Source organism: Orcinus orca, chromosome 15 (assembly GCF_937001465.1).
Source record: "Orcinus orca chromosome 15, mOrcOrc1.1, whole genome shotgun sequence".
Classification (NCBI taxonomy): domain Eukaryota; kingdom Metazoa; phylum Chordata; class Mammalia; order Artiodactyla; family Delphinidae; genus Orcinus; species Orcinus orca.
The window spans coordinates 63,407,189-63,422,412 of record NC_064573.1 but is presented as its reverse complement, the minus strand read 5'-3'; the positions used below and the strand labels follow the sequence as shown (position 1 = coordinate 63,422,412).

At 61.7% G+C, this 15,224-nt stretch overlaps 1 protein-coding gene across 2 annotated transcripts; it reads left to right on the top strand.

Annotated features, from left to right (window-relative positions):
• Positions 1 to 163: 163 nt before the first annotated feature.
• On the top strand, positions 164 to 15,047 carry LZTR1 (leucine zipper like transcription regulator 1). Of its 2 annotated transcripts, none has more exons than XM_004276019.4 (21): positions 164 to 567; positions 996 to 1,058; positions 4,402 to 4,458; positions 5,801 to 5,880; positions 6,253 to 6,361; positions 6,861 to 6,944; positions 7,738 to 7,795; positions 8,202 to 8,341; positions 8,799 to 9,000; positions 9,395 to 9,550; positions 9,927 to 10,037; positions 10,294 to 10,386; positions 10,474 to 10,569; positions 10,641 to 10,806; positions 10,980 to 11,149; positions 11,247 to 11,403; positions 12,050 to 12,176; positions 12,263 to 12,412; positions 12,980 to 13,085; positions 13,166 to 13,246; positions 13,502 to 15,047. In XM_004276019.4, the coding sequence occupies exons 1-21, from the start codon at positions 368 to 370 to the stop codon at positions 13,616 to 13,618; spliced, it is 2,523 nt and encodes an 840-aa protein (XP_004276067.1). In that variant the 5' UTR covers positions 164 to 367; the 3' UTR covers positions 13,619 to 15,047. The 2 variants fall into 2 exon arrangements, with proteins under 2 accessions (XP_004276067.1, XP_033295492.1); XM_033439601.2 differs by having other exon boundaries at positions 8,781 to 9,000.
• The last annotated feature ends 177 nt before the right edge of the window (positions 15,048 to 15,224 follow it).

Below are 15,224 nucleotides of genomic sequence, written 5' to 3'. Positions count from 1 at the left end.
GATCCCTGGCGCGGCGGACGATCGAGGCCGAGCCACGCGCACAGGGCATGCCGGGAGCCGCGCCGGGGAAGTGCGGGCCGGGAGGGGCTGCGGCCGGGGACCCGCGCGCGCTGGAGCGGGTACAGCGCGCCCGCACTTCGCGGGGAATGCTTCTCGAAAGACTAGGAGCTCGCTGCACAGACAGGCCCTCAGAGTCACTAGGACTCCAAAGCTCGCCCAGAAGTGAGGGCGCTCCGGAGTGCGCCACCGTCCGGAAGTGCGGCGCCGTCGGTGTAGGGCTCGCCGGGAAATGTAGTCCCTCGGGGGCGGCCCGGGGCGGTGGCCGCACGTCCCGCGGACCCGGTGGCCCATCGGGCGTGGACCCGGCATGGCGGGGCCGGGTGGCTCGGGCGGCCCGATCGGGACCGGGGCCCTGGCCGGTGGCGCGCGGTCCAAGGTGGCCCCGAGCGTGGACTTTGACCACAGCTGCTCGGACAGTGTCGAGTACCTGACGCTCAACTTCGGGCCCTTTGAGACAGTGCATCGTTGGCGGCGCCTCCCGCCTTGCGACGAGTTCGTGGGGGCCCGGTACGGCGGGGCGTGGGGGTCCTGGGGAGGGGGTGTCTGAGGAGGTCCCAGGCGGGGCGCTGGGGCGAGGCCGGGCCGCCGTGTCCCGGAGCGGGACCCGGTAATGGCGGGGCGGGGGGGTTGTCCACGGCAGGGGAGGGGCTTCCGAGGGAGTCCCGGAGCGGGGTGGCCCCGGGCAGGGTACTAGAGTTAAGTTGTGTTTGTGGGTCTCGAGCTGGGGCCCCAGGTGCTCGGTAGGGGGGTGGGAGTGTCAGGGGTCCCCACATGCAGAGTCCTTTGGGGGTACTGGTGGAATTCAGGAGTCTCCATCGATCTTGGCAGTTGAGAGGTGTTATCCGACTTCTGTGGGAGCCTCAGTGCCAAGTCTCATTCCTTGGGTGCCCCCAGGAGGGTCCTAGCCTGACCGCCACCCACCCCTCTCTTTCCAGGCGCAGCAAGCACACAGTGGTGGCCTATAAAGATGCCATCTATGTATTTGGTGGAGACAATGGGTGAGTCTGGATTGAGGAGGGAGAAGCACAGTGGTGGGGACTGGGTCTCTGCAGCTCCACTGCCATCTCTCCAGATATTAGCTAAGCACTCGGCCTCAGCTTCCAAATCAGTGAGGCTCCCTCAGCACTGCAGCACACTCAGGACATGGAAATATCCCTCTTGTTCTGAGTGAGTGGACACAGCCTTGAAAGAAACACATTTGCCATGGCTGCCACCCCTGCCAGGCACTTCTTCCCTGCGCCTCCCTCTGGGCCTCATCCACATGCTCACATGGCAGTTGAGAAGGTTTGGAGGATACAGATTTATTTCCTTCCCCCATTTTTCACTTTTGTAAGGGTTTTCCCACATTTTGCTGTACATTCCCAGCAAACAGCTTTTCCTGATAGCACATCTCCATCCCACGAACAGTTCCCAGTGGCTGGTTTCCTTTGGTGAAATAATGGCCGAGGTGAACCCTTGGTTTGTGCAGCCGCATCCTTCTCCTGGAGTGTTTTTCCCAGGAGCTGGACCACGCCAGAGGGAAAGAGCTGTCTTAGCGAGGGCGGGACCACATCAAGTGCAGGGTGCGGGCACAGCAGGCAGGCTTGTTCTGCACCAGGAGGCAGGGTCTGGTCTGGTCCGGTCTGGTCAGGGAAGCCTTCCTGGGGGGCTGATGACCTGAAAGATGAGTAGGAGTGAGCCAGGCAAAAGAGGAAGAGTGTCCCGAGCAGAGGGGTCAGTATGGGCAACCACCCAGCAGTAGGACAGTGTAGAACTGTGCTGCCCGGCATCCACTGGGCTTCTGTCCCTCATCCACCCCTTCATGTGCTCAGGAGAGGCTAGGGATGCCCACCAGGGCTCTGGAAGGTTGGGAGCCTGCTTGATGTGGGGCTGAAGTTGGGCTCCTGGACAGACAGGGCTCAGTTCAGGTTACAGCTTTGTGGTTTGGGGCAGGTGGCTTAAAGCCACCAACTGCACCCTGGTCTCCTCTGTAGAAGGGGGTGGGCCTCTGCCCTGCTTTTGCAGTGTGCTCCTGAGGGTCAGTGAGCATAGGGCTGTGAGAGGCTGAGGACAGAGGTGTCCCTGTGCTGAGGGTGTGGTGTTGGCACACAACTCATCCTGCCCTTGAGTCCTGTCCCTGCCTCTCAACCATAGGCTCTGGCTTGTAGCCCAGGCAGGGCTGGCCTCTGATTGGTGCTGCAGCCATGGTCCTGCAGGATTCCCTGGAGGAGCTGACCTGGGGCTGACAGAGTGGGCAAGCCCCCACGGGGACCTTCAGACTGGATAGAAGGGTCTCTTGGGCGTGGCCCCTGGCTTCCAGCCTGTCTTCCTCAGTCTCTCTTCCCATGTGCAGCCAGCTAGAGTGTGTTCCTTCTTGAGTCATAACCCTGGGATGGTTCCCTCTGAGTAAAAATGCAAGCCCTCCTGGCAGTTTGTGAGGCCCTGCCCACGTCTGCACCCACAGCTCCCCTGCCTCTGTCTGTGCTGCACTGGGTGACACCTCTGCCTTGCGGTGTTCTGATTGCACCAAGCATCCTCCTGGTTAGCCCCTCTCGCTGGCTGTTCCCTGCTTCCCACCCTTCCTGCCCCTCCTCTAAATCTCCTGTGAGTGAGGCATTCCCCCACCCCTTGGACTAACCGGACCAGCCAGCAGCGCCCCCTCCCCTTCTGCACCTCTTACTGGCTCCATTGGCCCCCAGGCACACAGATGTTTCATTTCTGTCTCCTCAGCCAGGGCTGGACCTGTATTCCAGCACCCAGACAATTCAATAAATGTTTGTCACTTGAAGGAATAAAATGAGGAAGAGGCATCTGCCCACAGATGTTTACTGCAGCCTTAATGAGAATCCCCTGAACCAGAAAAGGCCTGGTGTCCAGCGCAGGGCAGCGGGTGGGGACATCCCCCTGGAGTGTTCTGTAGCAGGTGGAGTTTGAGTGACAACTGTGTAGTGAGAAGCAGAAACATTTTCTGTACAATGTGACACTAAGAAACAGGATAGGAATTTGTCTCATTCTAGTTGCAACTTTGTACAGATTGGCTACAAAGGTGCTCATGTAGCTGGGGCGGGGGGTACAAATGAGAAAGGGGAGGGACTACAGTCATGCCTCTGCTTCCCAGCCCCAGCCCCCTGGCTCCGTGGCCTCAGGCAGGCCCTTTGGTCTCCCAGGCTGTTTCCTGGAGGCGGAGGCTAAATGAGGAGGCTGGGGTGCTGGGCTCCTGTTGGGTGGACGCCCTTCTCTCTCTTACTGATAAGGGCTGGTGGTAACGTGCGGGTCTTTTTTTTTTTAATTAATTTATTTTCGGATGCGTTGGGTCTTCGTTGCTGTGTGTGGATTTTCTCTAATTGTGGCTAGCGGGGGCTACTCTTCGTTGTGGTGCACGGGCTTCTCATTGTGGTGGCTTCTCTTGTTGTGGAGCACGGACTCTAGGCGCACAGGCTCAGTAGTTGTGGTGCACGGGCTTAGTTGCTCCGCGGCATGTGGGATCTTCCTGGCCCAGGGCTCAAACCCGTGCCCCCTGCATTGGCAGGCGGATTCTTAACCACTGCACCACCAGGGACGCCCCAACGTGCGGGTCTTGTTAGGTGGTGGGATGGCCAGTGGATTTGCTTTCTGCTTTATTGTATCTTTTTTTTTTAAATTTATTTTTATTTTTGGCTGCGTTGGGTCTTGGTTGCTGTGCGCGGGCTTTTCTCTAGTTGCGGCGAGTGGAGGCTACTCTTCGGTGCAGTGCACGGGCTTCTCGTTGGGTGGCTTCTCTTGTTGCAGAGCACGGGCTTTAGGCGCATGGGCTTCAGTAGTTGTGGTAGTTGGGCTCAGTAGTTGTGGCTCGTAGGCTCTAGAGCGCAGGCTCAGTAGTTGTGGCACACGGGCTTAGTTGCTTCGCGGCATGTGGGATCTTCCCGGACCAGGGCTTGAACCCGTGTCCCCTGCGTTGGCAGGCGGATTCTTACCCACTGTGCCACCAGGGAAGCCCTGCTTTATTGTATCTTTAATGTAGTTATTACATTAGCTTTGCAATAAAGAGGTGGCAGGAAGAGAGAGAAGGCAAGGGACCTCCTCTGACATGTGAGCCAGCGTCTGCGTCGTATGGCGCAGCCTCGGAGAAGGGGTGCTGCAGCCCACAAGTGGGCGTGTGGGTGGGGATTCTGGAACAGGGGGTGAGGCGTGAGGAGCCTGGGATCATGCTTAAGTCCTGACCCCAGGCAGGCTGGTTCTGAACCAGCTGGGGAGCTTCCTTTGGGGTCACCTCTCTGGTCCCTCTGGCATCAGCTGGTTGCCTGGCCCTGGCTGAGTCCCCCAAACAGCTGCCCCCACCCCCGGGCACAGTGTCCATCTCCCGGGTCCCTGGCTGTCTTTCAGGAAGACGATGCTCAACGACCTCCTTCGTTTCGACGTGAAGGACTGCTCCTGGTGCAGGTGGGTGTCCCCAGTTCCAGCCCTGTTTTTCTCTAGACACGGAGCACCACTGGGGCCTGACTGCCAGCCAGGTCCTGCTCATGGAGAGCTAGAGAAGCTTCGAGGAGGAGATGACAGCGCCCAGGACTGCTCTTAGTGATCCCCTCTATTTCCTGGCTTTCTTTTCTGGTCTGTAGCTGAGATTGGTTTTTCTGGATCCTGTTACTTAAGGGGATCTATTTGATCCAGCTGTGGGTCCTTCGATTCTGCCTCAGGAGAGCTCTTCAGTCACCAGGCCTGTCTCCTGGAGCCGACAGGGGGACCATGGGCTGATGGGGCGTTCCAGGATGGTCTCTGCTGCTGCAGGGTGCCGCCCAGGGGCTGGCAGCAGCGGCTCCCCTGCCCTCCCTGCCCTGTGGGGCCCATCCTCTGGCAGGAGACCCCACACAGGCAGTGGGCAGCCTGTAGGTCCTGGCTTCCCTTCCCAGCTGTGTGGCCTCGGGCATGACACCTGCCATCTCTGAGCACTGCACATTTGTGCCCATCTGCTCCAGTCCAGCCCCCACTGGGAGCAGCTCACAGCTGAGGAGAGAAAAAGATCCCAGGATTAGGAGGTGCTGGGCTTCCTCCTGAGCTATGCCAGCTCCTTGTGCAGGAGCCCCTCGGCACCAGGCTCAGCAGCAGCTCTCGGCGCTGCTCTCTGGGTTGGGGTCTCACTGCCCCGCTTCGACAGAGGAGGATGTCCACGCCCAGTACTCACAGTTGCTGAATGTGGCCCAACAGGTGGCATCACCCCTTGCCCAGACACCTGGGTGGTGCTGTATTGCTTTGGAAGTTTGTGTGTTATTTCTCTCACACTTGATTGTAAAATGTGTCCAAGAGTTACAGATTAATTTAAAAATCACTCTCAAGACTTTATAATTCTTTGTTAAAAATTGCTTAAGTATAAAACTCTGAAAAGGAGCAGCCCCAGGAAAGCAGTATAAACCGGTTTTTAATTCAATAAATAAGATGTGTGGACCACCCATGCTGCAGAATATGGTGCAGCTGTGGGGATGCAGGTGTGGATGGTTCCAGAGTAGCAAGGACATCTACCACATGATCCATTTAAAACAATTACTCAGACGCATAAATATGCCTGGGAAAGGTGGTGGGGAGGCATGCTCAAGGTGTGGATGGTGGTTTCTGGCAAAGGAATTATACATATGTTTCAGTGCTGTTTTTTGGGGTTTTCTTTATTGGCAATATTTTAAGGTTTCTATAACGAGACAGGTATTACCCTCAAAATACAAAAGCAAAAAGAAGTTTGGGGGTGAGGGGGGCTGCCCCCTGCCGACACCCACTGCCCCTTCTTTCCCACCAGGGCCTTCACCACTGGGACCCCTCCTGCTCCCCGCTACCACCACTCGGCCGTCGTCTATGGCAGCAGCATGTTCGTCTTTGGTGAGCAGCCCTCCTCCCATCAAGCCTCGACCATGTGCTGTGCTTGGCCAGCCTCTCTGTGTACTGTCTTCTGAGTTCCTGGGCTGGGTTGAGGCCCTCTCATGGGCCCCTTTCCCTGACCGTCCTGATCTCCTGGGGGTGGAACTGTCTGCCTCTGTGGCCAGGCTGGTGTCCCCCAACCAGGGGCAGGACACAGCGTTCTGCTCCTCTGTCACCAGAGCCTCGAGCAGGGGCAGGCAGGCAGGAGGTGCCCCCGAGGGTCAGAGGGGTCCCAGAGTGCATTTTAACTGAGGCTAGATCCTGCCCCAACCCCCTGGGTTTGATGACTGAGTTGCTGCCTTTGGATGTGATGGCTTCTCACTCCCTTTACAGGGGGCTACACTGGGGACATTTATTCCAATTCTAACTTGAAGAATAAAAATGACCTCTTTGAGTACAAGTTTGCAACTGGCCAGTGGACGGAGTGGAAAATTGAAGGACGGTGAGAGACTTTGCTGAGACCTTTGGCGTTGTGCAGGCTGCCGTGCTGGGTCTCGGGGGGCAGCGGGCCTGGATCAGCTCTGTAGAATTACAGATGATGGGCGTTAACTGCCAGTCGCTCCTGTCTGCGCCTCCCCCGGCTCTTAGATACCCTCCTTCCAGAGGGTAGAAGGGACAAGTGTACTGTGGATGGCACTTCTCTGGCCCTGTTTTGCACGCACCCCCTTGATATTGGGTGGGAGCTGGGAAAGGGCTCTGTGCCCTTGAACATGTGAATCCTTGTCCAGCTGCCCCAGCCTCATGAGTTCAGCCTCTGCCACTGTCCCTTATTCCCAGTGGCCCAGCTGGAGTCCCCAGAGCTCCGGTCACCAGGTGTGGGCACGGCAGCCCCAGGGCCCAGCGGCGGCGGCACTCGTAGGCTGTGGCCCTGGCCTCATGGGGCCATGAGGCTCAGATCTGCACGGGGCAGCCTCCCTGCTCACCCCCTCCTCCTGCCCCAGGTTGCCAGTCGCTAGGTCAGCCCATGGCGCCACAGTGTACAGTGACAAGCTGTGGATCTTTGCCGGCTATGACGGCAACGCCAGGTAGGTGGCAGCCCGGAAGTGCACCAAGGCACAGAGCAGCCTTCCTGTGCTAGGGAGGGGGGATTCGAGCTGGGGGTTTCTCAGGAGGGTGGTTGTGTAGACAGGGCTGGGAGAACAGGAAGATGGGCAGGACGAGGGCCACTGAGTGGAGCCCCTGCCCAACCCTCACAGGGGACAGAAGTTCTGGCACCCCTGAAGCCCCCTGGGGCGACTGAGGGGGTGGCGAGCCCACCCATGTCTGTGCAGCTGGCCGAGGATGTGCTGGCTCCACAGCCCCGAGGCCATAGCTGGGTGTCATCAGAGCCAGGGGTCGGGTGGTGGCCCCTCGAATGGCTGGGGTGAGGATACTCGGGCCCACGGTGAGCAGTGACCTGAGTGAGCAGGAGGGTGGCAGCGGCAGGGCTCAGACCCGGCCCGCCTCCCCATGGAGGGCAACAGAGGTGCCTGCCTGTGTCATGGGCCCTTTCCTCCTTGTTGTAGAACATTGGCTTTGCTGTATTTTTCTGATTACAAAAACAGCACACGATCATTCCCCAGGAATTCAGCGTTACCGAAGCCCCAAGTGCTGCAGGGTTAGTGGTGGCTTCTGTGAGGGCCTCTCCTGGCTCCAGGGGGCCCGGCCCAGCAGGGATTCAGTGCAGCCGAAGCCCCCACCCCGAGGCCGCTCCATAGTCCCCTGGTCAGAATCCCCCTTGGTGCGTTGTCTTCCTGGAGCCTTCCCTCCTGGCTGGGCCCAGGCCCACCCTGACTGCCAGCCCAGCTGTGGGGTCCCGACCCCTCTGTCCTAATGCAGGTTGAACGACATGTGGACCATCGGCCTCCAGGACCGGGATCTAACGTGCTGGGAGGAGGTGAGGGGCTGGGGCCGGGGAGGCCGCTTTGTTCCTGGCCTCGCCAGGCCCTCCTGACATCCGGCCCAGCCCTCTCACTGTCCCCGCGGTGGTTACCCAATGACTACGGGCTCCGAGCCTGTGACTGGTGCAGTTTGGGGCTGATCCACCCTTCTCTGAACACAGTGGGGGCGGCTACTGTCGGGGTCCTGGGCAGTGTGTCTAACCACTGCCCTGTCTCACCTGTAGTGAAGGCTTCAGCCCCAACTGTTCAAAACTGGGCCCATTCATATGGGGGCTTTAAGCTGTTCCACAAAAATGGACCCATGACCCCTCACTCACGGAAGGTTCAGGAGTGAATGTAGCCCTAGCTCAGCGGGTCGGCCCCGGACCAGGAGAAGGGCTCATGGCTTCCCCAACCACGCAGGTGGCCCAGAGCGGCGAGATCCCGCCCTCCTGCTGCAACTTCCCAGCAGCCGTCTGCAGGGACAGGATGTTTGTCTTCTCAGGCCAGAGCGGGGCCAAGATAACGAACAATCTCTTCCAGTTCGAGTTCAAGAACAAGACGTGAGTGCCCTGCTGGTGGGGCCCCCGTTAGCACACCACACCAGTGCCCGGGGCTGCCTGTGTGGGCTCCACACACAGCCAGCACCTTGGGAGCGGGGCCGTGAGGGCCCTTACGCAGCCTGGACCTGAGACCCCGCAGGCCCCTCGGGGGGTGGCTGCAGCCCAGCATCCTGGGGCCTAGGCGGCCTCCCTCCTTGTCCCAGTGTGAAGACAGCCAGCCACCCCTTCCAGCAGCTGCCTCCCCGGGCAGGTGCCACCCTCCTGCCCTGCCCCTGCTGCCTGCTCTATGTTGGGGGACGAGGGTGAGACAGGACCCCATGATGGGCTGCGAGGAGCCAGGCAGGGCTGGTGCCAGGATGAAATGGGGTGGGGGGCTCAGAGCCCAGGTGGAGGCTGCAGGGGAGCACGAACCCCCACCCCATCGCTGGTTCACATGCAGCGTGAACACACATCACAGGTGGACACGCATCCCCACCGAGCACCTGCTCCGGGGCTCTCCGCCGCCCCCGCAGCGGCGCTACGGGCACACCATGGTGGCCTTTGACCGCCACCTTTACGTGTTTGGGGGCGCAGCTGACAACACACTCCCCAACGAGCTGCACTGCTATGATGTGGACTTCCAGACCTGGGAGGTCATTCAGCCCAGCTCGGACAGTGAGGTGAGTGCTGCTGGTCCACAGATGGGCGGGCCCAGGGCCAGGGGCTCCAGACAGCCAGCAGGAGCAAGGCTGGGACACCTGGGGCCCTCAGTCCTGGACATTGCCCTGGCCCGACCCCGGCCTGGGCCCCTCTGGCCTGTTCTCCATCTTACCACCTATGGGCTAACACTTCATGGCCCAGCATTGGCGCTGTGCTGGGGATGTTCTTCCGGGATGCATGCCTTGACCGCAGCCAGGCTCCCATCTCGGCCGTGCTGGGAGCACCCTCATCCTGTCACTTTCCCCCCACACTGTCCCCACAGCACCCATCCCCACCCCAGGCGGGGACAGCAGCGGTCTCTGGCCACCTGTCCGGCCCTTGCTGAGGGGCCGTGCACCTGCCCGTCTCCCCCAGGTCAGTGGAGCCGAAATGCCCGAGCGAGCATCTGCTTCCGAGGAGGCACCTGCCCTGGGCTCCGAGGAGCGGGGCGGCTGCAAGAAGTCCCGGGATGTGTTTGGCCTGGACTTTGGCAGCACCACCACCAGGCAGCCCACACTGCCAGCCTCAGAGGTGAGGGCCGGCACCCTCATGCCCACCCCTCACGCCCTGAAGCTGGTCCTGTGCTGAAGAGGCCAAGGCTCAGGGCTTACACAGCACGTGAGGCGAGGCCGGGAGCCCATGGCCTGCTGGACGGGCTACATGGGTGCAGCACATGACACCCAGCACCCTCTGCCACCTGGTGGGGCCACAGGGCCTGTCCAGTCTGTGGGCCCACACAGGCCCCGCCTCCCCCCGCCTCCCCGCATGGTTGTGCGGGGGGGTTGGGGGTCCTGCCCTGTGGCCCCTCCTTCCAGGCCACCGGTGCCCTCCTTGCTTAGAGCCTGGCCGCGGCCAGGCCTCAGCCAGCTCTGCTTCTGGAGACCCCGCCCTGTCCCTTCCCCTCCAGCTGCCCAGCGGAAGGCTCTTCCACGCGGCTGCCGTGATCTCCGACGCCATGTACATCTTCGGGGGCACCGTGGACAACAATATCCGCAGCGGGGAGATGTACAGGTTCCAGGTGGGGCAGCCCGCGCTGCCGGCCTGAGGCGGAAACTGGAAACCGAGCCCCTGGGGGGCGGGGCTTTGCGGGGGCGGGGCTTGTCTGGCGCCAGAGCCGAGGCTGTACCTGGTGGGCCGGCAACCCCTCTGACGGGTCGGGCGGTTGGGCCCGGGTACTCTGGAACCTGAGTGCGGGAGGGGCCGGGCGGACGCCCGCAGAGCCTGTGGGGGGCTGGCTGGGCGGACCTGTCCAGCAGCGTGGTCTCTGCCTGCAGTTCTCCTGTTACCCCAAGTGCACGCTGCACGAGGACTATGGGCGGCTGTGGGAGAGCCGCCAGTTCTGCGACGTGGAGTTCGTGCTGGGTGAGGTGGGTTGCCCTTCTGTGCCCGCTGGCGGCCCCCGCCCCCAGGGTGAGTGTCCCCCGCCCTCCACCAAGGTGTCCCTCTTCCGGCAGAAGGAAGAATGCGTGCAGGGCCACGTGGCCATCGTCACGGCACGCAGCCGCTGGCTCCGCAGGAAGATCGTGCAGGCGCGGGAGCGGCTGACCCAGGTGAGGGCCGCCCGCCGCCTGGGCAGAGGCTTCCGTGGGGTGTTCTTGAGCGCCCCTTCCTCTGCCCACAGAAGCTGGAGGAGGAGGCGGCCCCGGCACTCAGGGAGGGCCCCGCTGGGGCCGCGGGTGGGGCCCGGCCACCCCTGCTGCGTGTGGCTATCCGCGAGGCCGAGGCACGGCCCTTCGAGGTGCTCATGCAGTTCCTCTACACAGACAAGATCAAGTACCCGCGGAAAGGTCGGCCTGCGCCGCGGGCGGGAGGGAACGGGATGGGGTGTGGCCACCCTGGCAGGGGGTGGCCGGGGTCTCCGAGGCTTCACCCCACCTGTGGCTGAGCCACCTCGTTGCGGAGGGAGCCCGGGCACCCCCCCCCAACGCCCCGCCAGAGGCTCAGGGGTTCTTGGGCACAGGCCACGTGGAGGACGTGCTGCTCATCATGGACGTGTACAAGCTGGCACTGGGCTTCCAGCTGTGCCGCCTAGAGCAATTGTGTCGTCAGTACATCGAGGCCTCCGTGGACCTGCAGAACGTGCTGGTCGTGTGTGAGAGCGCTGCCCGGCTGCAACTGGGCCAGCTCAAGGTGCGGGGTGGGGTCCGTGGCAGCCAGTGCCCCCTCCCCACCTGCTGTGGTAGGTCCGGTGAGGCCTGACCCAGTGGCCTGCGGCCTATCTGTCCAGGAGCACTGCCTGAACTTCGTGGTGAAGGAGTCCCACTTCAACCAGGTGATCATGATGAAGGAGTTCGAGCGCCTCTCATCTCCTCTGATCGTGGAGATTGTGCGGCGGAAGCAGCAGCCGCCTCCCCGCGCCCCCTCGGACCAGCCCGTGGACATCGGTAGGGACCCACCTGGTCCCCGAGAGTGGTGGACAGGGCACAGCCACCTTGGGCACAGGGTCCTACCGCAGGTGGCTCAGGCTCGGGCAAGGCAGAGACCTGCTCAGCGGACTGGGTGCCAGGGTGACATCTCCCAGGACCATTCCTGGGAGAACATGGGCCCTGTCCAGCGAGTGCTGCCCTGACTGGGATGCCAGGCATGAGGGTCTGCAGCGAGCAACGAGCTGAGGGTCCCACGATTAGTTGCCCAGCTTCTCTTCTAGGTGGGCCCACATCTGGGCCTGGTGAGGGGTGGGCACAGCCCTCAGACGCTTGGTGCCTCCCTGTCCCATCCCCACCCAGCCAGGAAGGGACCTCACAGACTCCTTCACCCTCTGGCCCTGGGGCCTGTGCTGCCTCGGCCATGGGCTCCAGGTGACACAGCTGAGGGGGCGCCAGCACTGGGGCAGGAGAGAGCTCAGGGGGCCGAGTCCGGGAGAAGGTCAGACTCTGGGGGGACAGAGCCTCAAGGGCCAGAGTAAGGCCTCTGATCTGGGGGTTTCGTTCAGGGGGGCAACACAGGCAGATGCACAGGAGGTGGTGCCCTGGGGTCCTGCATCCTGAGTCAGAAGCCGCCCTCTGGCTCAGGCCCCCTCTACACCCCCAGGCACGTCTCTGATCCAGGACATGAAGGCATACCTGGAGGGGGCGGGCGCGGAGTTCTGTGACATCACGCTGCTGCTGGATGGGCACCCGCGGCCAGCCCACAAGGCCATTCTGGCAGCCCGCTCCAGGTGGGTGGGGTGTGTCTCGCGGGCGGATGGGTGGGTGGGCAGCTGGGCACTGGCTGACTTGCTAAGGGCCTGCCCACCGTCTGCAGCTACTTTGAGGCCATGTTCCGGTCCTTCATGCCCGAGGACGGCCAGGTGAACATCTCCATTGGGGAGATGGTGCCCAGCAGGCAGGCCTTCGAGTCCATGCTGCGCTACATCTACTACGGCGAGGTCAACATGCCGCCCGAGGACTCGCTGCATCCTCATCTCTGGGGCTCCCGGGTCATTCCCAGGACAGCTTTGGGCCCTGCTGGCTTGGCCTGGCCAAGTGATTTCCTGAGGACTTCTTAGTGTCCAGTCTCTTCCGGGTTCTCTGGAACAGTCGGTTGGCTGGCTCAGAGAGGTTTGCAGTCAGGAGAGACGGGTGGGTTCAGAGGAAGGGGTCATGGCTCCGTGTGGGGTGATTCCTGGCCAGGTCATGTCTGTGGGGGTCTGAACATGGGAGGTCAGGATGCCCTTCAGGGCTCTGTGAGGCCGTGGATGTTTCAGCAGATGGGCATGTGGGTACTTTCCTGGGGAGAAGAACCTGTGGTTTTCTTTGGATCCTGAATGGAGCTTTGGACACCTGAGTGGTTCAAAGCCCATGTAGAGGCTCTGCCTGGATGGGAGCCCGGCTGTTGTGGTGGGTGGGCCCCCCTTGACCTGAGCAAGAGGCAGCAGCCCTGGTTCAGGGCTTCTCCGTCCCTGGTGGCTCCCCAGGGGGAAGAGGGCAGCTGGGTGGGAGGAAGGCTTTCTCGGCCCACAGCTCCTTAACCAGCCCTCAGCTACCTGTTCGCGGCGCCCTACTACTACGGCTTTTACAACAACCGGCTGCAAGCGTACTGCAAGCAGAACCTGGAGATGAACGTGACGGTGCAGAACGTGCTGCAGGTAGCTGCCCTGGCCCTGGGCCTCTGTGCCTGCGCGGTGTATGGGGCAGGGGCAGTGCCTCAGGGAACCTGCCGTTCCAGATTCTGGAGGCAGCAGACAAGACGCAGGCGCTGGACATGAAGCGGCACTGCCTCCACATCATCGTGCACCAGTTCACCAAGGTCAGGGCCCTCCCACCCAGTGCGCTGCCTGCCCCGTCTGCAGGACATACTCCCCTTGGCGGTGGCCTGGGCCAGGTGGGAGGGGCCCTGGCCGCCTTGTGCAGCAGTGGGTTCTGGGGATAACCGGGCAGAGCTGTCCACCCACTGGCTGATCCTTACCCCGTACTCGTTGGTCAAGTCCCCAGAAGACTCCTCGGCCACCTGGCCCTGGCAAGAACACGGCTCCATCCTTTTGGCCTTTGGTTGCCTCCGCAGGTCTCCAAGCTGCCCACACTGCGCTCGCTGAGCCAGCAGCTACTGCTGGACATCATCGACTCCCTGGCCTCCCACATCTCAGACAAGCAGTGCGCAGAGCTGGGTGCCGACATATGAGGGCCCACGTGGTGCTGCCCGCCCTGCCTCGCCCACTGCAAAGACTGTGCTGGCCACGTTCGGGCCTGCGGCCGAGGGGTCGTGTGCCCAGGGCCTCCGAAGGGAGCTGAGTGGGGGACTCCAAATGCCTCATCTCACTGCTGAGGACACAGGTCCCACAGGAAGCAGACGGTGAAGCGGGATTCTGGCTGGCACCCTCTCCCAGGGTGGAGGTGTGGGTGGGAAGCCAGGGCTTAGTGGTGAGGACACTGCAGGAGGAGGCAGGGGCCTGGCCAGGGCCCAGTGAGGGAGATGAGCCCACCAGGGAGCTGGCTTTGGGCCCCCTACACAGCAGGGACCCAGCATGGCTTGTGCATCCAGCCACTGGGTCATGTTGCCAAGACCCCTCAATGTGGGGGCCGCACAGCACCCCCAGACCCTCATCAAGGTTGGTGTAAGGGTTTCCTCCTGCCACCCAGAACTTGGGTAGATGGAGTCCAACTCCAGGTGAATTTTGAGGTGTGAAGGGCCCTAAGGTCAGCTCCCAGCCTGCAGGGTCAGCCACTGCGGACTGGGCCAGACATCCAGAGGGGCTGTGGGATCCCACCCACCTGTGTGTGCGTGGGGGCCCTGGGCTGCTCCAGAGAGAAGTCAGAGATGCCCCAGGCCCGCATCTGTCCCTAAGTATTTATTGTCATAGGCTTGCCTCCATTAAAGCCACAGCAGTCCTACCTGCACCCAAACCTCACTGCGCAGTCCCCACCGGTGGCTCCAGCCCTCCATCCTCCTGGAGCTGAAGCTGGGCCATGTGGCCCGATGGCTCAGGATAAGCCAGTCTTGCCTGGTTCTGTTCATGCCAGCAGCTCTCCACCCCCACCCAGGGTGCCCCAGTCACATAGTGGGAGGGCTGGTGGGAGGAATGCAGGCCAGCCTCTGGCCCCTCCCCACCTGAGGGGAGCCCTGGGGGCCCGGAGCTGGCTCTCCTGGCTCCTGGGCTGCCCTGTAGGCTCCTGCCTGCACTGAGAAACTGAGGACAGGCCACTGAGTCCTTCCCTGTCCCGACAGAAGGTGCCAAGTCCACCCCAGTGGGGAAGGCACCATTCTGCTCCTCTTCTGGGAACAAGAACCCTTCTGCCCTGGTTGCCAGGAAGCCACTTTGGGGGAAACACAGTCTCTCTCTTCTGAGCCTTAGAGCTTGTTTCCTGCCTCTAGTTGTGCCCCACGTAAACGCAGCATCTGCCACTCCTCAGGCCTTGCTGAGAAGCCCCAGGTGGACATTCTTAGGCAAGGGGTGCTCACCTGTAGGCCCAGCAAGCTAGGAAATGGCCTGTGCAAGGTGCACCTCGGCCGGCCCGCAGGCTTGGGAACCACCTGTGACCTTGCCCTCTGTCTGCCTCCTGTAATGGCCATTTGACTGTGCGTAACGTAAATAAACGAAGTTTCACTCCAAGGGCCCCAAAAAGCAAACCACACAACACAGTGTGGCCTTTTCCAGGACTAGAAAGGATTCAGCGGTGCTCTTGGGGCTGCTGTGGCTGAGGCCCAGCAGGGAGGTCAAGTGTGTGGTTAAGTGCCTCACACACGGAGCTGCTGATCACAGATGCAGGGAGGCCTGCCACGTTCCAGG